Below are 11032 nucleotides of genomic sequence, written 5' to 3'. Positions count from 1 at the left end.
TCTTACCAGCAGCTGATTCTCAGCCAATTGAAGGACAATTTATTGTAGGAAAATCAGTTAGTGTGAAAATCTCCAATAATATCAGTTTGAAGTGCATCTCACTATAGCAACATTCTCTTGTAAAAGGAAGAAAGTAAAATATAACTTGATAAAGAAACGCCATTTTCTACAAAATTTTAATTTTATTAACGAATTTATTGTACAAAAGTATAAAAATATATTTACAACCTATCTCTATTTCCTCAAACAGAGTACAATACTACAATTACTTCGATCATCCCTATTTTTTCAATAGAGATACTATAACATTTGAGTCTTCTCTATTATTTTGAAAAGAGCTGCAACATTTGAGTCAATTTATAAAATTGGATAAACTTGTCATTGTCTGATCTCCCTCTCTGCGATCTGAGCAGGCCTGAGTGGCTCCTGTGAGGAGGCGATTCTCTTCCTGTCCTCCTCACTGATCTGTTGGCTTTGCTGCTGACTCTGCTGTTTCTGGTCGTCAGCGCGGGCAGCCTCCTCAGCGGCGCGAGCCTTCTTCACCTCCTCCAGTTCGAGGGTGAGTTTTTTCAGTTTTTCGCGGCTTTCCTCGAGTCTCTTGAAAGTCGACATGTCACTGGATCTCTCGAAGCCAGGCACTGTTGACAAGTAAGAAGAGGAGGAAGCTGCACCGTCGGATGCTCTCATAATGTCGTCAAGGCCTGAAATATTCAATATCCACATTATATTTACATGCATTTCAACACAGATAACAAGTAATTTCGATTACAATTTTAGGATAATTATTGATTCTATGTGTCTGTTACTGTATAATAATCTTTTCAAATATCCAATGAAAGCTATATAAATAGATCTAAGGACTTTTCCTACTGCAGAAGTCTATAGCTATATGTGTCTAGTATGTGAGTGCCTTTCTTCTATATATTGTGGGACCAGTAAATGTTTCATGGTATAGGTCCCACACCATAATTATTAAGATGTCTCACACTAGTTTTTCCTGAGATACTTTTATGATGCCTAACTCACTATAAAGTACTCGTCATTTTATTGATTCATTCATACAATAAGTACATGAGCGCCTAAATTCATGAAACAGGTCATCTCAAATTCGTTAAGAGATAAATTCATGAAATTCTGAGTAAACAATCTTCATGGTATTGTTGAATAAGGAATAGGCCTAAGGAATTTTTCTCTGAAAATATCAATTTTTGAAAAAGTTATTCCATTTTCAAAAAACTACTCAACTCAATTTATTTTTTTTAAGAAAAACTTTTTCTATTACAAACTGCTTTTCAAGGCTGTACATTAGGGTAAAAAACTCTTCTGGTGTTATTTTTCTCAGGGTAAAAAACTTTACTGGTGTCAACTTTCTGAAAAATTGATAGAGGATTCTTTTTCTATTTCATGAACAATATCGTGAGAAATGTATCCTCAAAATTCCATTAATTTATCTCCCACTGAATTTAAAATAATCTGTATCATATATTCATACTTGAAGCGCTCATTTCTCAGAAAGTAATAATCAGAAAAAAGTTATTCTTGGGGAACTTTTTATTTTGATAACTTGATTGTATTCAAATTGGAAAACTTTGAATAATATCTCCAGTAAATAGGTTTTTAGCCTGTTACACAGCCAATTTAGAAGCACTCCACCTCGTGAGTAGTAGATTAGTTTTTGCAAGACTGATGTTGTCAAAATAGTGTTTGAGTTGATAAATTTGGTAATGATTTGTACTGACTTTTAACCAAGCTCTCGCCGTAGAGGTTCATGATTGGGTTGTCGGAGGTCCTGAGCTTCGGCACGGATTGCTCGACCGGCTGCTTCCTCAAATCAGTGCTCTGCATCAGAGTCCTATCACCAGCTGATGATCTAGTGAGCGGCGCTCCCCACTGGTACTGACTGATCGTTCTTCTGGAACAACCGTTCGTTGGTCGTTCAGGCCCAGACTCAGACCGTACTCAGTCGGCATGGGAACGGCGGTTGCCAGACGGTAGTTGGTTGCGAATCGGTTGATTCCGGCGTCTGGCTCGCATCTCAGGGATAGCTGCTGTCTTGGCAGTTGGTAGTTCTGGTAGACGACTGGCACTCTCATGAACTGTGGTCTGATTGGTGCTGGTGTAAATGTGTTTGGTTTTGGTTGCTCCTGTGGTTTTGCTTGTTCATCTTGAGGAGGGTTCTTGTAGCTGGTAATCTGGTTTGATACTGGTAATGTAGGAATCTGAAAAATATATACCGGTATATATATTTCGAAATCAATAAAAGTTGATATTGATTGACTTCCCATTTTGATTTGAAACAATAATATGTTGATGTCAATGCTGGGAAAATTATATTTTGTAATATCTTTGAATAATAAGACAGTAAATGTATAAATTTGACAACTTTCTCATGAATTCCATGTTCCATGAATGGTCGTGATAGAATCTACAGAAGATATCAGGAAATAAGAAAAGTTTAATGTAGGCCTGGATGGATTTCATATTTATTTGGAACAATAATATTCATTAAGAACCTATGTTTGAATAGTGTAAAAGAAGCTATGAATTGGATATAATAATTGATGATTATTGAAAAAATGAATTTAATGGTTTATATCATAGAATGGACAGTATAGATTTCAATCCAATCGTAAGGGTGAAGGTTAATATTAAGAAATGAATAAGTTTTGATGTAAGCTAGGTGAATATTTAAAGCAATTATTATTAGTGGTATAAAATAATAGTAAAATAGGAGATGAAAAATTAAAGAACTAGGTACCTATTTTAAAGAACTTGAATGGTTCTTGAACCATTATAAAAATTTCTGTTAAAATTTTTGGTAATTGAATGGTGGTTATTGGCAGTTATTTTCAAAGTATAATTGCAATGAAATGAGGGAGATTGTAGAATTGAAGAATGATCAAAGAACAGTATTTTGAATTATAAAATTGGATGGTTGAGGTTTAATGATCAAATACAATAAACAGTGACTGAAGTAATCATGAAAAGTCATTGAGCGAAAAGCAGCCTGTAGGTATTTGATGATTCAAATAGCCTAAGTGATATGAATCCTGAGAAATATTGAAGAATTATTAACAATTGATGGAGACGAAATTTTGTAAATGGAAAGATGAAAAGATCATTATTGTACTAGGATTCATAAAAAAATGCAAATGTTTTTTCAATCAAGATAAGTTAGTCCATGAATATATTGAAAATGTATTATGCATGTCACGAAAAATATAAAGCACATTTTGATGAAACACAATAATTAAGAAAATTGAATATTTGAAATTCCTCTTTTCCTGAGTAAACGTACTATAAATTTCATAAAACCTTGGTTTTATAATTCAAAATGGGTAGGTACTCAAGAAAAGTAGAATTGACAATAAAAAATGTTCAGTGATATTATCTATTGTAGTACTTATTATAATATTAATATTGTAGTTGGTACTCAAACATCTCAGGAGAAAATCAGTATAATTTTGTAAAAACTCGATCAATTTATCAATACTTGAATGACTTTGATGTGAATGACTGATGGAAACAATACAATCAATAAAAAACTTGTCGCTTTAAAAATATATCTTTCTACACTGTTGTAGAATATTCATTCATTATAATTCATTATGATCATCAACTTGGATTTTGAATGGAATAATAGTAATCCCTCGCCAATTACAAACTCTGATAATTTTTCAATTAAACAATAAACTGTACATTTCATCCCTTTTTCATTTCATACATATTTGAAAAACATATTACCTATTTTATAATAGTCATTGCTTTGAATACGTTTGAATATCGTCCAGTCTTCAACATTAAATAAATTCTAATGTAATCGACACTAAATTCTCTATTTCAAAATAGATAAATTCTAAATTTCAAAAACTGATTCTTCATAGAAATTTCAAACATTAAATACTCAATGAAGAATAACAAAATTAATCACTTCGAAATTTAATCTGATTCAATAATTAAATCTGTAAGGAGTTTACAGAGATTATGTGATGATTTTGATTCAACTAACCTGAGGTCCGCAAACGACTGGATTTCCGTTATCTGAGTGCACCTGGACACAGACAGTGGTAACTCCTCGGGATCCTGGCCGCTTCCTGGATTCTTCGTCTCTCTTCAGTAGTTCCTGGGCATAGAGAGCTTGTTCCTGCGTCTCCAGGCTTTGTCTCAGCTTATCTGTGGACGTTGAAGATTCGGCCATCGACTTTGGGAGCTGCTGCGAGGTGACCTGTGGCTGTTGAGACTTCTGGATTGGCAACTCAGACATCAACTGCTGGTACTCAGCGATGGACTTTGTGAGTGGGTTGTATGGACCACCGACACCTGGTGGACGACTCTGTCTCTCGAACATGTTCTCATACTGCGACGAAAAGCGTTGGATTGGCTCCTGGAGTTGTCTGATTGGCTCCTGCAAGAGTTGTCTGATATCCTGACTTTGTTGGCAATTGGAACCGACAAAGATAGCTCCCAACAACAGCAGTGTGAAGAAGCCCATGTTGAATGCAGAAACGAATCAAACCAACTCCGGTCTCACCACAAACTCGACTGACGATATTTCTGCTAGGTCGCCATTTTTATAAACTACTGGCTTTTCGCCGTTGTGCTGATTTGGCTGAAGCGGCCTAGATTCGTTTCTCAATGTTGACGCAATCAGGCGCGGTATGTAATGAAAATATGATGTAGGACATTCCAATAATTGGTTTTATTAATTGATGTATTGAATTATTTTTATTTGTCCTTCTGAAATTTTTCCCAATAATATGTTATTAAAAATTCTTGGAAAAAATATATTCTTCTTAAAATAATATATCTAATTCACACTATAAACAGAGATGTGGAATTTCTTCATATTAAATTATGTGAAACTGGCAACATCTCTTTCATCCTACCTTAATACCGAATAAGTATAATTTATTGTAATAAAAACAATATAAAATCTTATATTAATTTAAAAAGTAGCCCATGTGAAGGAAGTGTTTTTATAATTTATTGTATATCGAATTTTCGTACAGAATTTATTTAAAAAGATTTCAATAATTAATCGATCATCTAAGTGGTCATAAATAGAAAGATATAATAGTAATTGAAGAGAAGGAAAAATAGTTGTGTAAAAGGTAAATAATACAGTAGGTACCTCACGGTAACTGGAGCACATGTAGGTGAGTTAAATGCTACTTGGAGCTAAGGTATTCAAATTACAACTACCCTCTCCATATAATTATACAAAAAATACGCTGAATAATGCTATTTATTATAATTTGTTATAATAAATTAATTAATTCATCAATTTACTCAACCATTCACAAGCATAGTTAGGCGCCATAGGCCTATTTTTTAGGCGCCATAGGTCTATTTTATTAATAAAAAGAAGAGTTTCTTGAGTAAAATTATGTTTTCCTTCTCATTTTATAATATTCAAGTTTCATAATTTATTGGCTCAATTCAATCAATCAACTTTACTATTCACAAACATAGGTAGGCCTATGTTTGGTACAAAGTAGCTCTATTTAAAATTGATATTAGCCTACTAGTGGATTAACGGTGGTCATAGTGACTTTGTATTTAAGTACAGTATTCGTTATTTTTTCAACAATATTCATTCCCTAAAATTGCCAATAATGAGAGAAATGAGACGAGTGCTCAAACCCCTGATGGAAGGATATGTGACCCTTCCACATGGGTATCCTACCACTCTAACATTCATGCATTTGAAACCACTACACCTGATCCTGAATATGAAGAGTTATCTATTAATATAACAATCATTTTTATGATTCAACAAGAAGTTGCATTTGAAAACTATATTCAATTGCTGATGGCTCAGAGACATGGAATGTCACCGCTGTTGATGCCTCTAAACTAAGAATTTTGAAATAAAAATTATCAGGCGAATATATGGGGGTGTCAACGACAATGGAGTGTGGAGAAGAAGATTGAATAATGAAATTCTTGGAGGTGAGGATGTGGCTCTTTTCATCAAATCACAAAGATTGCGCTGGGCTGGTCATGTTGAGAGAATGGCTGAACATCGAATACCAAGAGCAATTTATAAGGCCAGGATGGAGGGCAGAAGACGACAGGGGAGACCACGCAACCGAAGGAGTGATGAAGTGGAGGATGATCTCCGGAAGATGGGGATAAGAGCATGGAGACGAAAGCCATGTAACCGTAATGTGTGGAGGGCTCTTGTGCGAGAGGCTAAAGCTCACATCGAGCTGTAAAGCCAGAAGAAGAAGAAGATTCAATTGTATCATTCACAGCAGTTACAAATACCGTACCGTACTGTAATATTTTTTCAACGAAATTAAATAAACCATTCATAGATCCAATATTTCAATTAGTGTAATATTACACTAGTGTTATGTGAATAATATACATACACTACTGCATGTAGTGTAGGCTACTTTACTGCCTACTATTTAGGTTTTTATTCGAGCACTGGTTGGAGATTTGGGAAACTCATAGGTTACCCGATTTGAGTTTAAGAATAAGTTATGAATTCTTTTTAAAATTGGAACTCTTACTATATGGTGAAACAGAGTGTTAAATCCAGTTTGTCCAAATGGCTACCACGATCAATGGCTATATCTGACTCTTGGTTGTCATTATTAAACCTTCAAAATAATTTCCTATGAATTAAATTCGAATAATTGAAATAAAACCTGAACCTCTTTTCATGACACTTGAAAAATGAGAAAAGAGCACTAGTTAGTTCAATTGAATACTTTTAGGTATCCCTATAAAAATAAATCAGTATCAAAATTCATGTATATCACTGAGCTGAGCTTAGTTTTTCTCTTTCAGATTATGTTATTCAAATTCTTCAAAATTCAAATTCTTTATTAAAAAAAAATGAAATAAATAACAATCTAATACATTCCAAAAAGCAAATACAATATTGTTTCCTAATTTCTAATGTGTTCCCTATAAATAGGCTACCCTGTGTGGGGACACTTGAATATATATAATAAAATATTAATATACAAATTTAAATATTATAACATGAAGAACATAATAATTGAATATGACATTATATTGAAATAATCAATATGTCAATTATAATCATTCTTGCACACATTCACAGATACAAACACACACACACACACACACACACACACACACACACACACACACACACACACACACACACACACACACACATACACACAAAACTTAAAATTATGTACGGAGTGGTTGCTGTTTTTTCATATTTAGTTCAATTTTAATTCATAGTTAACGTTTCGTTTATTTCAAAGTGCTGATGTAATTAGACCATAAATCAATGAATACGCGTTTTTGAAGAAAGAGACAGTTATTGAAATTTAATACTGTCTTACTGTTATCTATCATTATAGATCATTGTAATAATAATTTTATTGATAAATAAATTATTAATTTTGCTTTTTTCATGCTATTCACTAACTTCAAATTATAAATATATTATATGTAACAATAATAAAATATCTCATTCATATGAGAGTACAATAGGTTATTCAAATAGAGTAATCTCAATATCTTATTTCTGACTGAAGTGGTTGTCCCAACAGTCATAAGCTTTATTGGTACGGTTTAGACAAGCGCTGTGCTGTTGATTCTTCACATGGAAGGGTGGTTGCTTGAGGCCAGCTCCGCTAAGAGACATTTATTTGCTTCGACTTCCGATTGGTTTGGAACCCACTTAAATCTTCATTACTTGCTTCTTCACCCATACACAAGCCTAAAGCTCAAGTGGACATCATCCTCATCAAAAACTAATACAGCCTCAATTTTTTATAATTTGACAATTTCAGAAATCAAAATAATTCTATTCCATGCCATGAAATAAGGTGCAGAAATCACGTATTACTCGCAGAGAATAATGAGAAAACGTGGATTTTGTTGAAGACATTCAAGTGGAATATCAAGTTGCCTTCTTATGGTTCTCCACTAGTTTTATCATTTTCATTTCAATGCTATTTATACTGGATTTGAATGCATAATTAATGCATTCATGTAAATTTTCTTATTTATAACTTATTTTTTATCAGCCTAATTTCTTTATTAAATACAATATATAGTGACCTGGCTGGCTCTGGTCTGGTGTCAGAGTTTTCAGGTCGCACCTGATCAATTTCAGGTCCTCTGACATGGCCCAACGACTGTTTGTAGGCAGCCGTGACCGATGAATTAACGTGTCCATCTGAACCACGGGAGTTCCAATAAAATGTATTTATTTGAAATACAGCTTGCTATCCCTGCATGACCATTCTTATTCTATAGTACTTTATTGATAACACTTTTATTCATTATTCTTCAGTTTCTATTCTTATTGAAATAAAAATTGAATTAACTTAACGCTACATATGCTAGGTAACAATTTACTTAAAGTTAATTCTAACCAGTCATGATGAATGATCCCATTTATCTAACATAGTGATCACAGTTTGCTCATACTAATTTGTCTACACATAATATAGGATTATAATAATAATTGTTATTTTCAATTATTCATGTTTGCATCCTATCATCTAACAATAATTACAACGAATGTCTGAGCTCACATTATTCTCCTTAACACATCATGTCATCAAATGAATATCTACTTTTTTCATGACTGTAATGATGTCAATGTTATTTTCAATTTATTGTTTAATGTCAGAGTTATTTCCTATTTTTTGTTATATGTCAATGTTATTTTCGAGTTCCAGTGCTTTTTATCATAATGTTAATAGAACTGGAATGAGAAGTAGGCTCGAACTTGAAATCGCTTCCCTGTGATTTGGAACCCACCTAAAGCTTTAGGACCACTCATCTCTCATCATAATCCGTCTCATGAGGGTTCCGACCCAGCAAAAATCTAGACTACAGCAATTCGCATTGTTACAATACGGTAGGGTATGGTCAAGTTACTGTTACTGTTGGTGTGGTCAAGTTTTTGCTTGAATACTAATAAATCGTACCGATAAAAACTTCAACTACTTATCACATTTACCTCAAACTACTCAAAAATAAAATTACAAATGTAGCTGTAAATGTAGGCCTATAGCACAATAGTTCATTTATATTGTGATTCATTGAAAATTCTGTTAATACGATTTTAAAATCTTGAAAATATTTATATGTGGTGTTTTTCAAAAGATGAAACCCCAAGAATTATATTCACAAAAGTGCCCACAATGGAAGGATACACAATTAATAGTGTGTCTATTTGAAGAACCTGTTGAATAGTTCTGATAAAGTTCATGAACATTAACAAATATTCTAAATTTCATGTCCTGTTGAAATATTCTTTTCCTACTATAGCGATCCACAATTAGGTTTTAATAATGAAAATTTTTCAATATTAGGGTAAAATTATTCAAATTTGAGGTGATGCAATTAAAGTCAAACTAGTCTCCGCTGTTGATAATTTTTTGTTTTCTAGAATAAGATCCTATGATTTTTTCATCAATCAGATTCTGAGGTTCAAACGCCTTAGTAAAACCTCTTTTTCGACGGACATTTGATACCTAGCATTTGAAAACAATGCCATCATTCAATAATCGATGAATCAACAATCATGATGGCCCATTTTCCAATCTGGTACACGGTGATCAGTCAAATTTGTATTATTATCTTTTACATGCTTTTTTCTTACTAGAAGAAACATGTATAGCTATATTTGTTTGATAATAGCTGATGAAACATCAATTGTACACAAATAGTATTTCTCATATCATTGTTTGAATTTATTTGTGCTGAAATCACAAAACAAACGTCATTGAAAAATAAATTGTGATTAAAAATATAATTTCATTAGCTCAAATAAATGACAAAAAATTATTTTCATTCATGACTGGGTATTTTTCCTGATGTTCATTTGTAGGTATGAACTGAAGTTTATGAAAGTGCTTCTAGGAACTTGTTACAATAAAATGTTGTTTCCTTTTCAATTAAAATTTGTTTTCTCATTCATAAGATAACGATTATTCATGAATGAATGTAATTTTAGGCCTAGGAGATTACCAGAAATTTACTATTGTTTCTCAAATATGGCTCTCATTCATCAAAAAATATATTTTTAGTAAAACGCAGTGTTATGGCGGATCTTACAGTAGAGATCCAATAGCAACAGAATAATTTCAATGAAATTTAGCTTCTTTAAGGATGTGTAGTTGGAAACACTTCTATTGAATAAAAAAAACCATGTAACTCAAGATTATTGTCCAAATATAATTTTTTAGAATGTTAGTGGGTTATAAAATCATTGAATTGTGCTGTATTTTTTTCAGAATACTGTACTCATTACAAACTGATCAAACATCACATAAATTTCATATATTAATTATAAACTTAGTTAGATTTTTTTGTTCTTCATTTATATTAGGTCTATATGACATTTCAGAACCAAAATCTAAAAGGCTACCGTACTATACGTTGGTACTGTACTATGGGTGTTTGCCGATTACAATCATTAATTAAAAGATTGCTTACCTGCTCTATCATAAATTATGAAATTATTATCATGAAAAATATAACATTACAATGGAGAATTGAATTATTTTAGAACTTGCAACCTGTATAAATGAAATTTGTATGCTTTTCACTTGAAAATAACTTGACAATCGACAGCAATGATTAAGTTGAATACGGTAATATTTTATAAATTTTTCTTCAGCTTTTTTATTTAAACAACACCAAAATTTTCGAATTTTGAAGAACTTCTTCCAAACTCGCAATCCTTCTTTGAAACATGCTGGCCAGGATAGCCAAGGCGACTAATACGTAGCTCCCGACAGTCTGCTAGCGCTACCTGGCTGCTGGTTCGAATCCCGCTGGTAAGCTTGGACGTTTGATCATTGCACTTCCCATTACCAAAAAATCTCATGTGGGCACTACCCGCAATAGAAAAAATAAAACACAAGAATAGTTTAGGTTTAGGGGAAAAACCATTTTGAGATGTCACTCTTTATTGTGTGTTAATGGTTTTCAGTTACGGTATTCAAGTTTTTTAGTTTTTATGCATGCGCCGTAACCCTAAACAAGAGTTCAATAAAGCTAAATTGATGAAAAGCCA

At 32.7% G+C, this 11032-nt stretch overlaps 1 protein-coding gene across 1 annotated transcript; it reads right to left on the bottom strand.

Moving 5' to 3' along the window:
* Positions 1-162: 162 nt before the first annotated feature.
* Positions 163-4864, bottom strand: LOC111044835. Its single transcript, XM_022330065.2, has 3 exons — positions 4010-4864; positions 1740-2219; positions 163-701 (listed from the first exon to the last, which is right to left on the bottom strand). The coding sequence occupies exons 1-2, from the start codon at positions 4490-4492 to the stop codon at positions 1845-1847; spliced, it is 858 nt and encodes a 285-aa protein (XP_022185757.2). The 5' UTR covers positions 4493-4864; the 3' UTR covers positions 163-701; positions 1740-1844.
* Between the last annotated feature and the right edge of the window lie 6168 nt (positions 4865-11032).

This window comes from Nilaparvata lugens, chromosome 10 (genome assembly GCF_014356525.2).
Source record: "Nilaparvata lugens isolate BPH chromosome 10, ASM1435652v1, whole genome shotgun sequence".
NCBI lineage: Eukaryota > Metazoa > Arthropoda > Insecta > Hemiptera > Delphacidae > Nilaparvata > Nilaparvata lugens.
The sequence above is the reverse complement of the archived record's forward strand: the minus strand, read 5'-3'. Positions and strand labels throughout refer to the sequence as shown.

Coding starts and splice junctions, on each gene's coding strand:
- LOC111044835 (XM_022330065.2), bottom strand. CDS start 4,492: ATGGGCTTCTTCACACTGCTGTTGTTGGGAGCTATCTTTGTCGGTTCC. Junction 2,220..4,009: donor CAGTCGTTTGCGGACCTCAG/GTTAGTTGAATC, acceptor TATATTTTTCAG/ATTCCTACATTACCAGTATC.